Source organism: Lasioglossum baleicum, chromosome 19, assembly GCF_051020765.1.
Source record: "Lasioglossum baleicum chromosome 19, iyLasBale1, whole genome shotgun sequence".
Taxonomy (NCBI): Eukaryota; Metazoa; Arthropoda; class Insecta; order Hymenoptera; family Halictidae; genus Lasioglossum; species Lasioglossum baleicum.
The window spans coordinates 74,014-97,816 of NC_134947.1; the positions used below are offsets into that span (position 1 = coordinate 74,014).

Genomic DNA, 23,803 nt, shown 5'->3' on the forward strand with positions numbered 1-23,803 from the left:
AGTTTACGGGCTCGTGTGCAGCGGTGCCTTTTGCCACTTCTCCGGATCCGGAATGGTTTTTGTTGGTGGCCAATATTTTGTCGTCGGTTGATCCTACGATGCGGGGCGCCTTGTCGGTATTTGTCGCTTCCTAGACACGTTCCTGAAAGTGGCCACTCTCGGCGCGTGCAACAGATGGCATTAGGAGCGATCTTTGATCTTAATAACTTCCTTAAGGGTGTAGATCCGTTTGCGACCTCGAAATTAGTTTGAGCTCCGGCCTGTAGGGGAGCTGGGTACATGTTCTCTCGTTGAATCGTCGAGACTATCGAGAGCACGGTGCTCCGTGGTCGAGAGGCACAGCAGCGTTAACGAGATACCATCTCGGCGGTGACAGTAGTCACTGCATCAATAAATATTGCCGGTAAGTCAGGCTTCATCAGCAAGCGTGACGCTTGGGCAGCGTGTATGTGTGCCTAGGCGGATTGCAACTTTGCAAGGGTCCGGCTCCGGACGTCATTTGTCTCGCTAATGCACATTTGAGACCCCTACGTAGTCACAATCGCTAGATAAAAGATCAATCTAGCTCGTGAGCTCGCCCAAGTGGCCTAATTTTGCGTTTCCGAGGCGTAATTTACATTATTCTGCCTATTATGTCTGCCCGGGAGTCTCTGTAAGCAGGCCTCGCGGGCAAACATTGCGCTGCCGAATAATGTAAATTACGCCTCGAAAACGCAAAAGTAGGCCACTTGGGCGAGCTCACGCACTAGATTGATCTTTTATCTAGCGATTCTGACTACGTAGGGGTCTCAAATGTGCATTAGCGAGACGAATAACATCGGGAGCTGAACCCTTACTATCCGTCTAGGCACACGCATACGCTTCCCGAGCGGTGAGCTGTGCTACACACTCTCACTCGAGCACACCAACGCAGCATCATCGTCAGCCGTATCGTGACGTCACGTTTGCGTATGAAGCCTAACTTACCGGCAACACTTCTCAACCCCCGGTTTATCGATACAGTGATTGAATTGCCTGGTGACCGAATGACAAGAACCAGACTGTATTTACTGCAACATCTAAAAAAAATTAATGATAATGAAAATAACATAGGAGGCCTAGTTGGGACCAGGGATTGAAAACTGTTATGATATCGGTTCCGATTCTCGAAACAGTTATGAAGAACCGAAATGGTGTTGTAACTGTTACACCACGAGAATATCGGTTCTGGCTTACATATGTAAATATCGGTTACCGAACACAATACAGAATACAGAACCGAAACCAGAACCGAAATTTAACAATTATAAAACCGAAACAATATCGGTTTGCCAAAACCGTTACCGCGTAACCGATATTTACATATGTAAGCTAGAACCGATATACTCGTAACAGTTACAACACCATTTAGATTCTTCATAACTGTTTCGAGAACCAGAACCGATATCATAACAGTGTTCAATCCCAGGACCCAACTAGGTATCCTATGTTATTTTCATTATCATTAATTTTTATTATATGTTGCAGAAAATACTAAGGAGACAGGCACGGAAGGAAGTCTTCAAAAAGTTGATGGGACACGGCCGAGGAGCGCCGTACCATTTTTATTTCTACCAATAATAATAAATAAAAAGACAAATTATAAAATGTGTACATTTCAATTACCCACAAGTTCCTTTGAGTTCCCCTGCTATTCCTCTGCGCGAGTACAAAATATATATTTAAATACTTATATTATTATTAAGTAAATCAATTTTTATAATGTACATGTTATTCTATAAACGTATGAATAAATATCTTAATTTTATCTTTGAATTTTTATTTAAAAACGCTACGAACTTTCGTTCCAACCTAATAATTTATTGTTAAATTAATTGTTTCAATTTTTACAATATGTAGGATAATAATAATGCGGCGGAAGATACGGCGTAGGATGCGGCGGAGGACGAGAAATGGTTTGAAGCATCTCAAAACCTTGCGATCCGCCTAGACACACGTACACGCTGCCCGAGCGGTTACTGTGCGAGTGCGCCACGCGGTACGGCTAGTGAAGCCTGCTTGCAGAGCCTCCCGAACAGACATCTTGCTGCCGAAGATTGAAAATTACGCTTCGAAAACGCAAAAGTAGGCCATATTAGACTGCATGCGCAGTAGATTGATCTTTTATCTAGCGATTGTGACTACGTAGGGGCTCCAAATGTGCATTAGCGAGACGTGATTAGACTAAAACCGAACCCTCTCTTGCGATCCGCCTAGGCACACGTATACGCTGCCCGAGTGGCGAGGGTGTGCCACACACTCTCACTCGAGCACACCGACGCAGCATCATCGTGAGCCGTATAGTGACGTCACGTTTACGTATGAAGCCTAAGTTACCGGCAACATGCTTTTTCTCGTCCTCTGTTTTACCGATACAGCAGAAACAGATATTAGCGCCCCGTAGCGAAAAATGCCGGACCTATACTGGTATCCACTCCTCCGTTTAGGGGTATGTTTCGGTTTTAGTAAAAGTGTGTGTTTAAACACGTATAGTTTAACATAATAAACGTTGCATTGGCATTCTATGTGTCCCCGCTACTGCTCATGCTGTATGCTTTTTCTATAAGAACCTTAAATTTCTTGATATTTAAGAAAATGTATGTGTCTTGACAGTGGCAGCACTATCGCGCCGCCCAATGCTTTTCGCGGCTCCGCTACATGCTGCCGAATAATGCAAATTACGCCTCGAAAACGCAAAAGTAGGCCATCTTAGACAGCATGCGCAGTAGATTGATCTTTTATCTAGCGATTGTGACTACGTAGGGGCTCCAAATGTGCATTAGCAAGACGTGATTATACTAGAACCGGACCCTTGCAATCCTCGTGTACGTATATAGTGTCTAGCGGTGTGTGAGGGTGCCACCACACTCTCGCTCGAGCCGGACCCACACCCTTAATTGCAAGTCTTGCAATTGTCGGATATTTGCGTATCCGTGACTTCCACCACTCATGCGGACATAAATCAAACCGTAACTGTAGTTCCGCAATATATTTTTCGTATTCTCCGTGTATGTCGGACATGTCAACAATGTCGTCATTATATAAAAATTGTAAGGTAATTGTGCATAAAAGGTCCCACCTCACCGACTTCGATGATTTTTTAATATGTTGTCAGGGTGAAGATTCTATGTGTGTGAAAAACTTTTTCCTATACATGTAACCGCCGCTCAGCCTTAGTTTTTGTGATATTTGCGAAAAACTGCAGCTACTACTATACATTTAATTTTGTCTATACATGCACGCCCGTGCTGTGCGTATGCGTCAGCATGACGCGACCGCTCGTCAACTGTTTCTACAGATATACAATGTATATCACTACATTCACTACGATCGTTAAACGATATTCTATATACGGTGATACATATGTATGTATATAAGGTGAGCTTTTAATGAAAAAGGACGCGTTTACTACCTGAGAATGTAAACATTTTAGTCTTTTTGTACCAAAATAGAAAATTAATTGAATAAATTGTATTTCGTAAAATTGTGTTAATTATTTTTTGTTACCTGTAGCTCAAAAATTTGTTTTTCAGAATGTATGTTAGCTCTGGACAGTCGTTGATCACGCTCACGCCTCAAGTAACGCAGGCGTTACATAAATACGTTCTCTGTTTATATTTACGCGTCACCAATGCTGTCGTCTTTAAATCCATACTTATGTCTGTCTATGTAATCCTTTCTTTTTCTTTGTATTGTTCTCTTTCACGTCAGTATCGCTCTCTATTTCGTAATAAACGTATCGCTCTTCTAACACCTGTTTTATTTCGTGCGCTATTTCCGCTAATTTATTCAGTATCTCTTTCCATCTGCGCTACCCGCTTCCGGAATCACATCTAATAGGGGTCCCTATTTCACGTGCAATGAACGAATCCGAATTTTAATGCACGTAATATAATACTAAGTACACGGGTACTCGTGTATTTTAATTTCACAAATGTTCGTATTTTTATTTTACATATGCATTTTAATATACGGTCATTTAACGTCGAACAATTTACCGCAACTTTATTATTGTCTTACTTCTAACGTCAACAGTAGAAAAGAATTCGATCTAAAAACAATAACGCCTCAGTCGTCGGACTCGAACGTGCCGAACGGACCCGTGTTACACGGATCCGTATTCACGTGTTCGTGGTTCCGTGTTGTAACCGTATATTTGATTATTAATCTATTATTAAATTGTGATAGCCAGACGGGCTGAGAATTGACACAAATTGAATTAATGAATAGTGAATGTGGAGATTCGAGCCTCCATGCAATGGATAGCGGACTAGTTTGGATGGAAGGTTAAATGTTCACAAGCGAAATCTGGTAAAAGGAGGGTATATTTAGCCACCTTTCAATACAACGATATTTATGACTTCGTAGTCATGCCCAAAATGAAATACAATAACAACGCCTTACGTAATCAGTCTTACGGAGTTTCGACTCTCACAGGTTTGTTTCCTACCGGACGATAATCTAAGTCCGCCGGCGGACAATCACCAAGAATCCACGGTCGCTACGTATTAGATGTTTCGGTTTAATTATCATGAGGATAACCCTCGACTTAAATCGATATTATTGTAATGGCTTTCAACAATGGGATATGTAAAGTAACTAGAAAATTGATCTCACACAGCGTGTGAGTTGATGAATAAAGATCTCTGGACACGTTTACTACTCGTACGATCTGCTGATTTATCAGATGATACGCACTTATAGAAACGATCACGATACCTCGGAATTCCGGAACACTTACGAGTTGCCCTTCAGCACAGTTTGTGACCTCGGAGCAACTTTCAGTGTCAGTAGAGTTTCTTTTGCTGTGATGATCCAAATATTATACAGAAAACCAAATGATTCGAGAACTTGTCACTCAAAGACGATCGACACAATAATGAAACACCAGTAGTGTATAAGTCTGATCCACATGGAGTTTCAGATGCTTGATCTAGTGATAGAACACGTTCCCGAATCGAACCGCGAACCACTCATTGTTGAAGCCACTAAATATACCGGAGTGTCCGTACGACGACTTTCGTGAATTTAAGAGTTGGGACTCGCCGTCCAATACGACAAGAAAAGAAACTTTAATAAATTCTTTAATCCACGCTTGCTTGTAGCAAGTTACAGTTTTGGGAGCTACGTTACTTTTACATCAATAATTAAACGCAAATGACTACTACGCTGTCACGACTAAATTACGCAAACGGTGATACGTTTGAACTGTGCCACGAAGCGGTTTGCAATCGCGACTCCTCGGTTTGAGACGCTTACGTAACGAGGTTGGCTAGACGGTTTGTCTAGTACAACAGGACGGTTTGGCCTCCCGAATACGCACCGGTTATCGTCGAACGGACACCTCGCGAACGCGTGCTCACTGAATCGCTTCCAGACGTAGAGTGAGTTCTCGATGGCCCTCATCGATCTCCTTCGATGATTATCGAGTGGGGATTGATGCGCACGCAACTATGATTAGTGGGGCGATCCTGCGATCCTTTACTACGACGAGGATCGCGTATGACGTCATAGATCGCCGTGGTAGATACAATTTCTACTCTCAATGTGCGCGAGGTGTCGATATGTGACCGACACGGTTACAGTGTACACGGATCCGCATTCACGGATCCTTAAATTCGTACTACATACACGGTTCACGTACCACGTGTATTTACATACACGTGAAACGGGGATCTCTAGTACAGAGTGACATTTTATAAAGATGGTGCAAGTGTGAGACTTCCTGATGGCAGCATTGCGATGCGTGCAAAAGAACATAATGGTTTATACAGGGTGTTTACCTACAGGTGGGAGAAAATTTAAGGGGTGGTTCTCGACGATAATATAAGACGAAAATGAAGAATAAAAAAATTGCGATTTCGGCTTCGTTATTTAGTTATTAACAATTAAAAATCCGCCTAAAATGCTGCAACTCTTCTAACAAAAGTATACGTTGCGTACGTCAGACAGGCGCGCGACAGTCTCGTATCAAGTGACAAACGCATGCATACCTTGGTTCTCATTTGGGGCCCAAGAGAGGTGAAAATGTTTAAAAAATCGGTGGACTACATTGAACCTACCTACTCGTTAAAATCCACAAGGGCATTTTTAATATCCGCCCTATGGAATTATCGAGTAGAAGGGGTCAATGCCCTTTCACTTTTAAATTCTTCTCACACATATCCACAAATCCTTATCCTGCACTATAATTGTTCATAACACCGTACCTAATATACTGGAATAAATGCTCTAGCACTATTTACAATATCATACACACGCACTACGAGTTTACAGAGAGTACAAGTTTACTGAGGGGAATGTGTGAGGAGAATGTGAAGAACTGGTAATCCTTTAATGTTGAAACACTGCTCTTTATTGAACTTGATTTACGTCGCGAGACTCGCTCACAGACGGAACGGACATCTTGAGGTCGTGTGATCTCTGCGAACGGAAATCTTCGACGCGTGCGAGAAGAATCGTCCGTACAAGATAGCATCTGTATGCACACTGATTCAAGACAGCTGATGAGGTCGATGCCAGATCGATAAAACAAATGAAGATCTACAGCAAACGACCGCCCAAACATCGCGCGTTGCTATACCAATCTATCTATCTATATACTATGTCTATCCTGTTTTCACGAATTTCGTGATTCTTTCTCATTCTGTCTGTGACCGCGAAATATCTCATGTGTGTGCATTGACCACATTAGCTGTCTTGAATCAGTGTACATACGGATACTAGCTTGTACGGACGATTCTTCTCGCACGCGTCGAAGATTTCCGTTCGCAGAAATCGCATGACTCTGTAAACTCGTAGTGCGTGTGTATGATATTGTAAATAGTGCTAGAGCATTTATTCCAGTATATTAGGTACGGTGTTATGAACAATTATAGTGCAGGATAAGGATTTGTGGATATGTGTGAGAAGAATTTAAAAGTGAAAGGGCATTGACCCCTTCTATTCGATAATTCCATAGGGCGGATATTAAAAATGCCCTTGAGGATTTTAACGAGTAGGTAGGTTCAATGTCGTCCACCGATTTTTTAAACATTTTCACCTCGCTGGGGCCCCAAATGAGAACCAAGGTATGCATGCGTTTGTCACTTGATACGAGACTGTCGCGCGCCTGGCTGACGTAGGCAACGTATACTTTTGTTAGAAGTGTTGCAGCATTTTAGGCGGATTTTTAATTGTTAATAACTAAATAACGAAGCCGAAATCGCAATTTTTTTATTCTTCATTTTCGTCTTATATTATCGTCGAGAACCACCCCTTAAATTTTCTCCCACCTGTAGGTAAACACCCTGTATATGGTGCAAGAGACTGTAGAACAAAAAGAGTGCGCTATGTTACAAACCGAACAGTCTAGTGCGTTCATTAAGTGGCACAATAGATTATAGGTCACCTTAATTACAATGATGTGCGTAAACTAAAAGCAAAAGATATGGTAGCTGGCATATACGATCCCAACAAAAACATTCTGTAAACAGGAGCCAAGTTCTTACGGCAGTAAAAAGTTGTGATATCAAACAAAATACGGCCAAGTTCGTTAGCTTAGAAAAATAAAAATAAAAATAAGTTAAAAAGAACACCATTTAATTTTTAAAAAGTCACATGGAGGGCTAAATTATTCAAACTTGGCCGCTACCTAACACGTTTTAGGGCCATTGGTTTAAAAAGTAACGGCCAAGTTTGAATAATTTAGCCCTCCATGTGATTCTTTAAAAATTAAATAGCGTTCTTTTTAACTAATTTTCATTTTTATTTTTCTAAGCTAACGAACTTGGCCGTATTTTGTTTGATCTCACAACTTTTTACGGCCATAAGAACTTGGCTCCTGTTTACAGAATGTTTTTGTTGGGATTTCATCAATTTTTGTTGTATTTTCATCAATTATCAAGTAGGTATCAGAGATTAACACTCTGCCGGCGAATTAGAACCCAACTTTACCTAGATTTGTTTTGTTATAATTTTAGTGTCATTTTCTACCTTATTGTGATCTACCAGTTTGAGCTTTCTGCCACTACCTCGAATGGCGCTATACGAACGTTTGAAGAGAGCAGATGATTCTTTCCGGAATTTACACGGTTCCTTATGGGAAAAGCGGCATACAGTCATTTCTCGTTCGTTGCGAAGAATCTACTACGCGCTCGTTGCGACGTGCCTACCCACTCCACTGCCTGTCAACGCCGAGTCGGCCGAGTCGCTCCGCACGGCGGCGACAACTTTCCGCGCGTCTCTTTCTTTCCTATACGCTCTTCTTCGTTGCGTTCGAAACTTTCATCGTCGATTAAACCACTAAATATTGGCCAAATTATATCGTGTTTGGTATCATTTTAATCAGAAAAATGCCAGAAATGAGTTAGTGAAATTCCCATAAAAGCCTAATGGAAAATTAACAATTCCATCACTGCCATTTCATACATTGTAAGAACTCACGGGCCTTTAAATTGTGCCGGCGACGGCGACACGCTTCGGTCACCCGATCCGTATTTCATTCTGTCCTTCTCTATGTTCGGCTCCCTATTGAAGTCTCGCTCGGCGCGGTCGGCGTGTATCTGGACGCAGTCATAAATCACAAAAGGCTTCCCTATTTGCTCGTTGCGAACTCAAACCCCCGGCAGTTTCGCAACGAACGAGAAATTACTGCATTTCACTTTCTCCATACATAACTTATTTCGTTTTTTTTTAATACAATCCCTTTAAGATGTAAAATTTCAAACTTTGATAATTATTCCTTTGAGTGTTTGTTATGGTGGACCTATGTACCAAATTTCAAGCTTGTAGGTCAATGGGAAGTACCCAAAAGGTTTTGATGATCTGTCAGTCAGTCAGTCAGTCAGTCAGTCAGTGACAAATCTAGCGATTTTTGAGGTCCTATATCTCAGAACTTACTAATGTTGGAAGATTAATGTTTTGTCAATATTGAGACATGATAGCATTTAACAAGAGTACGAAATTACATCTCTCCATCTGCCTCCAGTGTCGAGTTATAAGTCTTTAAAAAACGGCTAAGTTGTTTCGTGTAAAAGGAGGTAGTGCAAGAACTTGGCTGGTGCACTACCGTGCACCTAGATAACATTGACAATTCAAACCCTGTGTGTGAAGTGTGCAGTAAAGCAAAAATACACTAGCTACCATACAAAACATCAACGTCTCGTGAAAAAGAAGTGCTAGGACTAGTACACAGTGACATTTGTGGCCCGTTCAGTGTTGAATCTTTAGGAGGAGCACGCTACTTCATTACATTTATTGATGACAAAAGCCGTTACATACACATCAAACCATTGAAGAAACGATCGGAGGCATTGGAAGCGTTTAAAGAATATAAGGCTTACGCAGAAAAACACACAGGGGCAAAAATAAAGAAACTAAGAACGGATAATGGAACCGAATATCTCTCACGGGAATTCAGTAACTTTCTGAAGGAGGAAGGGATAACTAGACAACTCACGGTTGAATACACTCCGCAGCAGAATGGAATAGCTGAGAGAGCCAACCGTACCCTTGTTGAAATGGCTCGCTCCATGCTAACTCAGACAGGGATACCGCTAACACTATGGGCTGTAGCAATAAACGCTGCAGCATATACAAGAAACCGATGCCCAACGAAAGCGAATCAAGAAGCCACCTCTCACGAAATATGGACAGAGACGAAACCTTACATAGGATTCATGAGAAGTTTTGGGAGCCGAGTAATAGCACTCGAAAAAGGAAAAAGCAGAAACAAGTTTGCAGCAAAAGGAAAAGAGTACGTCGTAGTGGGATACTCAAATGAAGCCAAGGCCTACAGACTATGGGAACAAGGAACCCGCACTGTAATAAAAAGAAGGGATGTGCGATTCCTTGAAAATTGGACCGCTGCACCAATGGAAAACGAAGTCACATTCTTCAAAGCACCTATGCAGCCGATTTCCAGTGAGCTCGAAGAAGCAAGGGAAGAGGAAGACATCACTGGAAAAGAAACACACCAATAAACACAACAAGAAAACATTCGCGATGACTTCGAACCCATCGTCTCAACTCCATTAACGAGCAAAGGCCCTGGACGACCAAGGAGCGAAAGAACTGGAAAACCAAGGAGGCCCAGAAAAATATATTCCACACGAGACACCAACGAGGAACCAAGGAATATACAAGAAGCAATTACCGGGCCAAATTGAGAGAGATGACTGGAAGCAATAAACACCGAACACAATGAACTACTACAAAACAACACATGGACCCTGGTGAGTAGACCGGAAGATCATAAAGTATTAAAATGTAAATGGGTTTTTAGGATAAAGAGGAACCAGGACGGCTCAATCAATAAGTATAAAGCAAGGTTGGTCGCAAGAGGTGACCAACAGAAAGAGGGAATAGACTTTGACGAGGTTTTCGCACCCGTGGCAAGACTGGAGACAATACGCAACCTCCTTCCAATCAGCGTCATAAGAAGGATGCATGTGCACCAACTAGATGTAACGACCGCATACGTGCAGGGAGAACTGCATGATACTATACAGGGTGTCCCAAAATTCGTGAAAATCCCGAAAGTGGGTGTGGTTCCTGAGACCATTTCAAGCGACATTTTCCTTTGCAAAAATGTTATCCGCGGCTTTGTTTAGAAGTTATTAACGAAAAACACGGACCAATCAGAGCGCGACCAAGGCGCGAGTTGCCACAGTCGGCCCGGCGCGCCAAATGTCTATTGGCCGACTGTGGCAACTCGCGCCTAGGTCGCGCTCTGATTGGTCCGTGTTTCTCGTTAATAACTTCTAAACAAAGCCGCGGATAACATTTTTGCAAAGGAAAATGTCACTTGAAATGGTCTCAGGAACCACACCCACTTTCGGGATTTTCACGAATTTTGGGACACCCTGCATACATGGAGCAAGCGGAAACGTTCGTAGAGCCAGGTGACGAAACCAAAGTCTACAAATTAAACGAACCTCTGAACGGTCTGAAACAAGCCGGTCGAGAATGGTATCGTAAATTAGACAGTTACTTAATTAGTTTAGGGTTCAAAAACACAGTCGTAAATCCATGTGTGTATGTAGGTTTAAAAGACAATCAAAATACGGTTCTAAAAGTATGTTGACGATTTGATAGTCGCGTCCGTAAACTTGGAAAAGACGCAGATTAAAGAAAAATTAAAGAAAGAATTTAAATTGAAAGATCTCGGAAAAATTAAAGACATATTAGGTATGCGAAAAGAAAGGGAAGGCGATATCGGAGATATTCAAATCAATCAAAAGCAATATATAAACAATGTATCAAAAAGATTCGGTATGGAAAACTGTAATCCGATATCGACTCCATTAGAATCAAAGGTAACCGAAGAGAAGGGATCGGAGAACAACGCAAGCCAATGCAACGCGATAGACGAGCCGTATCGAGAATTCGGAGGGTGTCTTAACTATCTATCCAACGCAACGCGTCCCGACATTGCATTCGCGGCTAGCTTATTAAGTAGATATTGCAACGATCCCAAACCAACTCATTGGACAGCAGCGAAGCGTGTGTTGCGATATCTGAAGGGAACTATAGAATACGGGTTAAACTACAGTAAAACCGAAAAACATGGGTGGTGGTAGTAACCGCGTACGTAGACTCCGACTGGGGGGGGGGGGGAGATCTAAGAGACAGGCGATCGAACACGGGATATGCAATATACTTAGCCGGAGGACCAGTCAGCTGGAATAGTAGGAAGCAGAAAACCGTAGCGCTTTCGACCATGGAGGCCGAATATATGGCCCTCTCAGACGCAACTAAAGAAGTTATTTATATAAGAAATTTGTTAAGACACGTTGGCTACAGTGAGTTATTAAATAAGCCAACGAAAATTTACTGCGACAACCAAAGCGCGATTCAGTCGTGTAAAAATAGTGTTTATCATGCACGTAGTAAACACATAGATATAAGGTATCACTTCTCACGAGAAGCACGCGAAAGAGGCGACATATGTATAGAATACATAAGTATGAATCTTATGGCAGCGGATGTGCTGACCAAAGGATTAGCAAAAGACAAGCATAACGTATGCGTTGATTTGCTAAAATTACACTGAGATCCCCTTTAAAATTATTATCGATACATCGAACTAGTGATGGGCATTATCGACTAAATTCAACTATCGACTAATTACTATTTAGTTACTACATACTATCGAATATTTAGTCGATAGTTTTTATTCGACTGAAATTTCGTTTTAGTGGTTACGTCTAGATTGCGGGCTATGCCTACGTATAGATCTCATTTCTCGTTCACTCTTACAGCACTGTACTGCAGTGCTCACTCAGTATTATATGCACAATAAGAGTAAATTGGAGTAAATATACCAGACTGTGCAGGAATCAGAATTCACCATTATTTTTATAAATTTCTTACTCCATAATTTAAATTCCAAAAATACAAGGTGTGAACAAGTTTTTTATTTTAACAATTACTAATATTTCCACTTACCGTAAGCTATTTATTATTGGCATTTAAAAAATTTTTGTGTCAAAATCAATTATCTTAATATATAAAAATGGATGTTTGTATATACAGGGTGTCTCAAAATTAGGTCCGGAGCCGAAAATGGGAGGTTCCTGAGATCATTTCAAGCGACATTTTCCTTTGAAAAAATGTCGTCCGCGGCTTCGTTAACGAGTTATTAACGAAAAACACGGACCAATCAGAGCGCGAGCTAGACGCGTGCAGCCCGGCGCGCCGGCAGCCGAGTGTCGGTGGCACGCCGCGATGTCGTAACGAACAAAAGTTTCTCGATGATGTGAATCCTCGCCAATTTCGACAAGCTTTGGATATGTTGTCAATACCATGATTCTGAACAACATTTCCCTTTACAGTTTCTGTCGATCGGCTTTAGTTTACGACATTATTGTAAAAATTTGTAATTGTAAATCGATCGATGTACTATTTCCTATCCGATTTCGATAATATTTGGATATGTTGTCAAGACCATGATTCTGAACAATATTTCCCTTTACAGTTTCTGTCGATCGGCTTTAGTTTACGATATTATTGTAAAAATTTGTAATTGTAAATCGATCGATGTACTATTTCCTATCCGATTTCGATAATATTTGGATATGTTGTCAAGACCATGATTCTGAACAACATTTCCCTTGACGGTTTTTGTCGGTCGGCTTTAGTTTACGATATTATTGTAAAAATTTGTAATTGTAAATCGATCGATGTACTATTTCCTATCCGATTTCGATAATATTTGGATATGTTGTCAAGACCATGATTCTGAACAACATTTCCCTTGACGGTTTTTGTCGGTCGGCTTTAGTTTACGATATTATTGTAAAAATTTGTAATTGTAAATCGATCGATGTACATACTATCTCCTCGCCGATTTCGATGAGCTTCATTTCAAAGGAAAAAGATATTTAAAACATCGAATTTATAACATATTTCAAAGTCATCGAAATCGGTGAGGACCCACATCATCGGCAACTTTACCCGAACGATAGAAGAAGCACAAACTTATTGAATTAAAAACTCACTTATTCAGCCGTAAATCCATTTGACTACCACATATAACCATCACACTTTTACATAATCTTCGAATCGGTGTTTTCGAGAATCATATGATTCTCGAAACATCAATGCCATATGATTCTCGAAAAATCAATATCTCCTTGGGAACGATTTCATTTGTTTTAAACGACGCCTTCATCGAATACATTGTACGCTGGGAGAGCACATTTTCGCGCGGCATCGCGAAGAGCATCGAACTCTTTCCGCGTCGGAGTAAGTAATTTCGTTCGATATCGATACGAGTTATAAAAGTGTGCTACAAGTTCAACAATTATGTAAAAGTGTGATGGTTATATGTGGTAGTCAAATGGATTTACGGCTGAATAAGTGAGTTTTTAATTCAATAAGTTTGTGCTTCTTCTATCGTTCGGGTAAAGTTGCCGATGATGTGGGTCCTCACCGATTTCGATGACTTTGAAATATGTTATAAATTCGATGTTTTAAATATCTTTTTCCTTTGAAATAAAGCTCATCGAAATCGGCGAGGAGATAGTATGTACATCGATCGATTTACAATTACAAATTTTTACAATAATATCGTAAACTAAAGCCGACCGACGAAAACCGTCAAGGGAAATGTTGTTCAGAATCATGGTCTTGACAACATATCCAAAGCTTATCGAAATCGGACAGGAAATAGTACATCGATCGATTTACGATTACAAATTTTTACAATAATATCGTAAACTAAAGCCGATCGACAGAAACTGTAAAGGGAAATGTTGTTCAGAATCATGGTATTGACAACATATCCAAAGCTTATCGAAATTGGCGAGGATTCACATCATCGAGAAACTTTTGTTCGTTACGACATCCCGGCGTGCCACCGACACTCGGCTGCCGGCGCGTCGGGCTGCACGCGTCTAGCTCGCGCTCTGATTGGTCCGTGTTTTTCGTTAATAACTCGTTAACGAAGCCGCGGACGACATTTTTTCAAAGGAAAATGTCGCTTGAAATGATCCCAGGAACCTCCCATTTTCGGCTCCGGACCTAATTTTGAGACACCCTGTATATGATTAATAGACTTCGAAACTGTTTGACCGATCAACATGAAACTTGGCACAAATACATATGTATTTTTTCATGGAGAAGGTTTTTACACTATTCAATTTGTTGTAACTCGCCGCTGTAGATGGTGCTGCAATACATCAGCATCTATACCGTTGAACCTATCGCTATGGAAATTGGTATACATAGGTATTTGAGCATGAGGAACATTTTCGCGCTATCCACTTTGTTGTAACTCGCTATCATATTGACGACAAAACAGAATAATTTATGATTTTTAAAAGATATAAAAATGGATGTTTGGATTAATAGACATCGAAGCTGTTTGACCGATCAACATGAAACTTGTCACCAGAGAGGAAATGAGAGTGCTCACGCCTGGGGTTTGGCCGTGCCGCTTTTGTCTCCATATCATGTTTAGCCTGGAACAGCTCCTACATCATGTTTAGCATGGAACGGAACCTACACCATCTTTAGCAGGGAACAGAACCCACTTTATTGTTATTAAATCTGTGTAATGGATCAGAACTTGCTTCAACCACCGATCAGATACTATTATTTAATAGTTAATATCATTTAATAGTATCTGGTCGGTGGTTGAAGCATGTTCTGATCCATTACATAGATTTAATAACAATAAAGTGGGTTCTGTTTCCTGCTAAAGATGGTGTAGGTTCTGTTCCATGCTAAAGATGATGTAGGACAGGGATGGGCATTTTTGCCTCAATTGAGGCAAGACTGTCCACACCACAGCGCCCACTGCCTCCCACCAGCTCCACCGGTACCATGGAGAAAGAACGCGCTTCGCCCGTAGCGAGCAGTGCGCACGTCTCGCGAAGGCTTCGCGCATCGCGGCCTATGCTACGAAGGCGCGCGTTGCATGCAAGAGAGGTTGGTGGGAGAAGCAGGCGTTTGAGGGGCCCCACCCGTGCCCATCCCTGATGTAGGAGCTGTTCCAGGCTAAACATGATGTGGAGACAAAAGCGGCACGGCAAAACCCCGGGCGTGAGCACTCTCATTTCCTCTCTGTTGGCACATATACATATGTACTTTTTCATGGAGAAGGTCTTTACGAAATTCAATTTGTTGCAACTCGCCGCTGTAGATGGCGCTGCAACCGTTAACAAATGTCGTTTCCATACGAGAATTGTGTTAATTGCTGGCCGTGGATATGAATATATTATTCTTTTGTTTTTATATGATTAATATTCCATTCTTCTTTAGTTTATAGGCGAGTATAAAAATGGATGTTTGTATATATATTTCAATTTGTTGTAACTCGCCGCTGTAGATGGCGCTGCAATACATCAACTTGTAGGGATTATGGCGCTCGTGTCGCCATTCCCCTAGGTCGCGCCTAGGGAGATCACCGATAGGGAGTTGGCAGTCCTACTCCCAACCGTCTCTCGTAGCGACCGTTACGCTAGGCATCCCTAGCAGTTCAAAATAGTCAGTCCTATTGTTCAGACGTATTGAACATCATTATCCAGTTGTACTGTGTCTTGAGGCTTACCTCTTTTGTATTATATTCTCCGTCGTACGGTTACGACAGACGTCACTACCGGGTGAATAAAGTATTATTAAATGGTTCTCGTTGAACTACAAATTCTGCAGTGAATTTTATCCTCAAGTCCTAACCACGTGTTGCAAGTAAAACGTAGAGTAGGCTACGTTCTTCGGTACCTTCCCCGAAGCTTCTAATTCTCTCCGAGAGTATCCATCTACATCCATCCTACAAACTGTAGGGGCAATATGCGCTTCCGCGCATTGCCACGGCGCTCGTGTCGCCTGGCAATAGCCGCATGCGAGCGGCATAGCGAGTCTCCCCTCTTGACGATCGTTCGTCTGCTGCCTAGAGCGTTTTCCCGCCTAGGCGCCATTATTGTACAGACAGAACGCCAGTGTACAGCGTCTTTCCGCTCTTAGTCTTCGTACTGAATAGTCGTCTTTCTTTTCCTTAGCCGTTGCTAAGTGTTACACGTATAGAACTTCCTTTGTGTTTTGTAGGTAATTACGTGCCTTTGTAACAGTTAATAAAGTTATTGTTACTAATTATACTAGCAGCAGTGATTCTGATTCAATTGCAATCTATCGGACCTAAACGCGTAGTAGGTCGCCTTCCCTATCAGTCACCAGTAGGGATAAAACCTACACAACTTCTATACCGTTGAACCTATCGCTATGGAAATTGGTATACATAGGTATTTGTGAGCACGAGGAATATTTTCGCGCTATCCACTTTGTTGTAACTCGCCATCATATTGACGACAAAACAGAATAATTTATGATTATGCCCCCCACACAAAAGATCAAACATTGGAAGAAGAACCAGACATGCGCGGCAAGTGTCAGCCAGTACAGCTGCTGAAACATCTGAAGGGCGAGTCGCACGAGTAGAAAACCTGCGAATGCGAGCTTCTACATCAAGAGTTGTTGAAACATCTGAAGAGCAAGTCGCACAAGTTGGAAACCTACGAGTGCGAGCTTCTACATCAAGAGCTGCTAAAACATATGAAGAGCGAGACACACGACGTGAAGGTCAACGCTTACGGCAGAGTCGATCAAGAACGAGAATCGATCTCAAGAAAGCGGAGTTCATTTACAATAAAAACTTTGATTACAGAATGCATCACGATGTTGCCATAGGACCAATGACTAATTTGTGCTTTCATTGTTGCGCTTTGAAGTTTCAGAAAGAAACGCCTGGCATGTGTTGCTCCAATGGCAAAATCAACTTGCCACCACTGGCTGAGGTACCAGAACCACTTTTAACTTATGTGGCTGGAGTTACTCGGGAGTCCAAACACTTTCTACAGCATATTCGTACATACAACTCATGCTTTCAAATGATATCGTTTGGAGCAACGAATATTGTGAGATATGGTAATTTCATGCACACCTTCAAAGTCCAAGGACAAGTGTATCATCAAATTGGTTCATTTCTTCCAGTAACCGGCGAAGATCCACAGTTTTCGAAAATTTATTTCATGGACAATGTGGAAGAAGAGGTTGATCGACGATGCACATTTAGTGCAGTAACAGATCGGAGAATTATTGCTGAATTACGAGCATTATTCCACGAACATAACTGTTTGGTCCGAGATTTCAAATCCGCATTAGCGGATGTAAGAGCGGATGATTTAAAAGTCATAATCAGGGCAGACAAAACGCCATTAAATGAGCATGAAAGACGTTTCAATGCTCCAACGGCCCCTGAAGTAGCAGCTGTAATTGTCGGAACAGAGATTACCCGCCGAGATATTGTTATCAGCAGACGAGATCAAACCAAGCAACGTGTTGCTGAAACACATCGATCGTACGATGCTCTTCAATATCCAATACTGTTTCCGCGAGGAGAAGACGGATATCATTTCGAAGTTTATCAAACTAATCCCATCACAGGTGCTGCGACAACGAAAAGAGTCAGTTGTATGGATTTTTATGCATACCGTATCATGATTCGATCCCAACAATGTAACCATATCCTGAAGTGTCGTCAACTTCTCCAACAATTCATCGTTGATATGTACGCTAAAGTCGAAAGTGAACGACTCAATTACATTCGTTACAATCAATCGAAGCTTTGAGTTGAAGATTACATTCATTTGCGAGATGCAATTGCGAATAATGGAACAGTTGCTAACATTGGACAAATGGTTATACTTCCAGCTTCGTATACTGGAAGTCCAAGACATATGCAAGAATATGCTCAGGATGCTCTAACATATGTTCGCAAATACGGACGTCCAGATCTTTTTATCACGTTCACATGCAATCCATCTTGGACTGAAATCAAAGATTTACTTCTACTTGGCCAGCAACCATCCCATCGGCATGACCTCATAGCGAGAGTTTTTAAACAAAAATTAATACGATTTATGGATCTCATCACTAGGAATCATATATACGGAGAAACTCGCTGCTGGATGTATTCGATTGAATGGCAGAAAAGAGCTCTACCACATGCCCATATTTTAATTTGGTTGGTTGAAAGAATTGCTCGAACTCAAATTGACGATATCATTAATGCTGAGCTGCCCGATCCAGAAGAAGATCCAGAATTATTTGAAATTGTCAAAAAACATATGATTCACGGACCATGTGGACTATACAACCCACATTCACCATGCATGAAAGATGGAAAATGCACTAAAAAGTATCCACGTCAGATGATACAAGAAACACAGACTGGTGGCGATGGTTATCCGCCGTACAGACGACGAAAACCAGATGATGGAGGATACACAACAACTATCAAAATCAATAACGTTTATTTCGAAATTGATAACCAGTGGATTGTGCCCTATTCTCCTATTCTTTCCAAATCATTCAATGCGCATATCAACGTGGAAGTCTGCAATTCAGTTAAATTGATTAAATACATATGTAAATATGTGAATAAAGGCAGCGATATGGCAGTTTTCGGACTTGCGAATCCCAATACTCCCGTTAATGAAGTAGAACAATTTCAAATGGGACGTTATATTAGTAGTAATGAAGCTGTGTGGCGAATTCTTGGTTTCGATATTCATGAACGCTTTCCTGCTGTTATACATCTCAGTGTTCACTTGGAAAACGGTCAACGAGTCTACTTCACGGAAGAGAATGCAGCCCAGAGAGCTGCAGACCCACCAAACACAACGTTGACCGCTTTCTTCCAATTGTGTGCAACTGACGAATTCGCGAAAACGTTGTTATATCATGAAGTCCCGCAATAGTACACTTGGAATCAATCGACGAAGAAATTTTACAGTAGAAAACGAGGCACCAGGCATTCTTCAATAGCTGGCATATTTTTCTCTGGAACATTGGGACGAGTATATACTGTTCATCCGAATAATAGTGAATGCTACTATTTGCGAATGCTGCTTCACGTGGTCAAAGGACCAACATCGTTTCAAGCAGTCAAAACCATCGATGGTCAAGTATACCAGACATACAGAGAAGCATGTTTCAAACTTGGTTTGCTTGGAAATGATAAATATTGGGACAACACATTGACAGAAGCTTCTGAAACACGTCATGCTCACCAAATACGAACTCTGTTCGCCATAATCTTGACAACCTGTGCGCCATCTGATCCGAAAGATCTATGGGAAAAACACAAAGAAAATATGAGCGAAGACATACTTCTCCGAGAACGCAGAGACAATCCCGGCCGGGATGTACAGTATTCGGAAAACATTTTCAATGAAGCACTGATATTGCTTGAGGATATGTGTTTGTCGATTAACAACAAACTTCTCAATCAGCTTGGGCTATTTACACCGGAACGTAACAGAAACGATGTTGTTGATAGAGACGTATTGCGAGAAAAACAATATGATGTCGATGCGCTACAAGTTTATGTTGAGAGTCAGAAAAGGCTCTTAACAAATGATCAACGACTCGCGTACGACACAGTTATGGAGTATGTACGAGGCGGAAATTGTGGACTCCTTTTCCTTGATGCACCAGGAGGCACAGGAAAAACATTTCTACTCAATTTGATACTCGCCGAAATTCGAATGCAGAATGAGATTGCTGTGGCTGTAGCATCATCGGGGATTGCAGCAACACTACTTGATGGAAGACGCACGGCGTATTCGGCTTTCAAGCTGCCATTGAATCTAAATCTTGCTACAGATACTCTTTGCAACATTGGAAAAAAATCTGGAATGGCAACTGTATTGAAAAAATGCAAAATCATTATTTGGGATGAATGTACCATGATCCATAAGAAAGGACTTGAAGCACTTGATCGTACTCTGCGAGATTTTCGAAGCGATCAACGTCAAATGGGCGGAGCTCTGATATTGCTCGCCGGTGATTTCCGTCAAACTTTACCTGTCATTCCAAGATCAACACCAGCAGCCGAGCTGAACGCATGCCTGAAGAATTCGGCTCTTTGGAGACATGTGAAGAAAATTACACTTTCAACCAATATGCGTGTGCATTTACTTGGAGATGTTTCTGCACAAACATTCGTCAAGCAACTTTTAGATATGGGCATTGGCAAACTTGCGGTTATTCCTGAAACACAGGAGATATCGTTCCCACTAAACTTCTGTCAACTTCAATCATCAATTGAAGATCTTGAAATGAAGGTTTTTCCGAACATCGTCAACAACTTCAGGAATAGCGATTGGCTATCCGAGAGAGCTATCTTAGCTCCAAAAAATGATGACGTCAATTGAATCAATAACAAGATTCAATTGAAAATTCTTGGTGCGGTTACCAAATATAAATCCATCGATACAGTTACAGAAGAGGATCAAGCTGTTAATTATATTATCCAATAGAATTTCTGAATTCATTGGAGCCTGCTGGAATGCCATCACACATATTAGCGTTGGAAGTTGGTTCACCAATACTGCTCCTTCGGAATCTCAACACGCCAAAGTTGTGCAACGGAAACAGACTTTCAGTGAAAAAACTGATGCCGAATGCGATTGAAGCAACAATAATTAACGGCAAATGTAAAGGAGAATATGTGCTTCTTCCACGCATTCCAATGATTCCCACTGATTTGCCCTTCACCTTCAAACGACTACAGTTTCCTGTGCGTCTTGCTTTCGCGATGACAATCAACAAAGCTCAAGGGCAGTCACTGCGCGTTGCCGGATTAAATTTATAAAATGTTTTTCACATGGTCAACTATATGTTGCTTGCTCCAGAGTAGGGAATCCAAAAAGTCTATACATATATACACCAAATCAAAAAACCAAAAATATTGTTTATCCATTCGCCTTACTTTAAATGTAGGAATTAGTTGTGACGTGGCAGTTCGCCTGCGTCACTCTGAACTCTCTAACGGAAGACCGGGCCACCCTCTGGTCAAGCATCGCGATAAGGGCCGCTGCGAACGCTCTTCCTGGGCACGAGTGAGACCCAAAAAGGCGTATTCTAATGTTTTGAATGTCGCGCCAAATTGCGCGATGAAAGTTTACAGGGCCATATCCGGGTCCCAGATGGGATCCGGGGTATTCGAACCCTCGAGGGTAAGCACCTCGAGGAAGGCAAAAGGCAGGATCCCGAAAGAAGACAACGAGAGATCGTCAAGTCCCAGGACTGTCAACCTGGAGGCGCCGACGAGGGCATCCGGTGCAGAGAAGATCAACTACTCTACTCTGTCGTCGCCTCGTCCGGGAAGAAGCTGCACCGCAACCGAATTGGCTGTTGCCGATCGTCTCCTCGGGAAGCGGCCAATCGGAAGACAGCGCTGCCGGCTACGCCGTGAGATGCCGGAAGCCGAACGCCGTCGCCTAGGATTCGTCAACGCGAAATTCCGTATTAGCGATAGGCCGAGACGTTGCGCGAAGAAAGTAAAATAAGAAAGTGGAGAACGCTCTGCTTCCGCGTACCCGGGCTACCGCGTGAACGAGCACTGCGTCTTTGGAATTGTTAGCGAGAAGTTGTCATTTTGTACGATCGCTAAGAAATATTGTACTTTGCGCCTGCTGAGACCGGGGGAAATAGGCGGAGATTCAGGCTTTCGATAATAATTATTTGTGAACTTCGTGTTGGTTCGGGTAGCGCGGCGAGGTTATGTATTCGCGTCGCGAGAATTAACGGCAGAATAGGCTGACGATATTAGTGGACACTATTTGTGTCAGAGTACGAATCCATCGATTGTGAAGGATATCGTTTTGGTGATACGAATCCGGTTGGATAGCGGGTGCCGCGTGGCCGCATTGTGACGGTTGTACGACGCCGATAAAATCGCTGCCGCCATTAATTCTTACTAACCTGCACTCGTTCCACGGTGTGAAGCCGTCGTGTGTTCGATTCGCGGTCGTAAATTCTGTTCGATCGACGCAAGTCCGAGAAGAATCGCGAATTCCATCTGAATTCGGTCGGAACGTGGCCTTCGAGGCCTTCCGCGTCACGAAGTTCTTATCGCTGCCGAATTCTTCGCGAAATAGTAAAGTACGAGAGAAATAGCGCCTGCGATTCCCATCTTTCGCGATAATACGCGCCGGCTACTTTTGTAACCGCTGCCGAGCTCGTCGGCAGCTAATCCATCTCGTTCAATAAACGAATTATTAGCCGCAACTTTGCTTATTCCTTGTGTGAAACCTTCCCGCCGTGGGGAACGCCTTGTGTTCTCTCGGCGTAGAACCCTGTACCTTTCGTAGCAATCCGGGATTAGTTTCTCGCGTCGTAGACTCGCGGGTCGAACCTAATAGTAATTCGAAGATCTAGATTATTTCGCGTGACACTTCCGAGTGTCTGGAGCCCGAATATTCGTGTTAGATACGGAAAATCTCGTGAGTCTGCGGACGTGTTTTATCCTGGGAGGACCACGTGTCGTACGGCCGAACGTGGCCCAGCCTTCGGCTTATCAAATCCCGGTGTCGCGAACATTCGTATTAACATCATTTCGAAAAATTAGAAAAGCGACGTGACATAGTTTAGTGCCGGGGGCTGCTAGTAAGTTATACAGGGTGTCTCAAAATTAGGTCCGGAGCCGAAAATGGGAGGTTCCTGAGATCATTTCAAGCGACATTTTCCTTTGAAAAAATGTCGTCCGCGGCTTCGTTAACGAGTTATTAACGAAAAACACGGACCAATCAGAGCGCGAGCTAGACGCGTGCAGACCGGCGCGCCGGCAGCCGAGTGTCGGTGGCACGCCGCGATGTCGCAACGAACAAAAGTTTCTCGATGATGTGAATCCTCGCCAATTTCGATAAGCTTTGGATATGTTGTCAATACCATGATTCTGAACAACATTTCCATTTACAGTTTCTGTCGATCGGCTTTAGTTTACGATGTTATTGTAAAAATTTGTAATTGTAAATCGATCGATGTATGTACTATTTCCTATCCGATTTCGATAATCTTTGGATATGTTGTCAATACCATGATTCTGAACAACATTTCCCTTTACAGTTTCTGTCGATCGGCTATAGTTTACGATACTATTGTAAAAATTTGTAATTGTAAATCGATCGATGTACAGTACATACTATCTCCTCGCCGATTTTGATGAGCTTCATTTCAAAGGAAAAAGATATTTAAAACATCGAATTTATAACATATTTCAAAGTCATCGAAATCGGTGAGGACCCACATCATCGGCAACATTACCCGAACGATAGAAGAAGCACAAACTTATTGAATTAAAAACTCACTTATTCAGCTGTAAATCCATTTGACTACCACATACAACCACCACACTTTTACATAATCTTCGAATCGGTGTTTTCGAGAATCATATGATTCTCGAAAAATCAATGTCTCCTTGGGAACGATTTCATTTGTTTTAAACGACGCCTCCATC

General features: G+C 42.1%; 2 protein-coding genes across 2 annotated transcripts; both read left to right on the plus strand.

Moving 5' to 3' along the window:
• Positions 1–18,194: 18,194 nt before the first annotated feature.
• On the plus strand, positions 18,195–19,259 carry LOC143218539 (uncharacterized). Its single transcript, XM_076443768.1, has one exon. It carries the CDS (start codon positions 18,195–18,197, stop codon positions 19,257–19,259), a length of 1,065 nt encoding a protein of 354 aa, XP_076299883.1.
• A 144-nt stretch (positions 19,260–19,403) lies between these two features.
• Positions 19,404–20,717, plus strand: LOC143218540 (uncharacterized). The gene has a single exon (XM_076443769.1). It carries the CDS (start codon positions 19,404–19,406, stop codon positions 20,715–20,717), a length of 1,314 nt encoding a protein of 437 aa, XP_076299884.1.
• Positions 20,718–23,803: the final 3,086 nt, after the last annotated feature.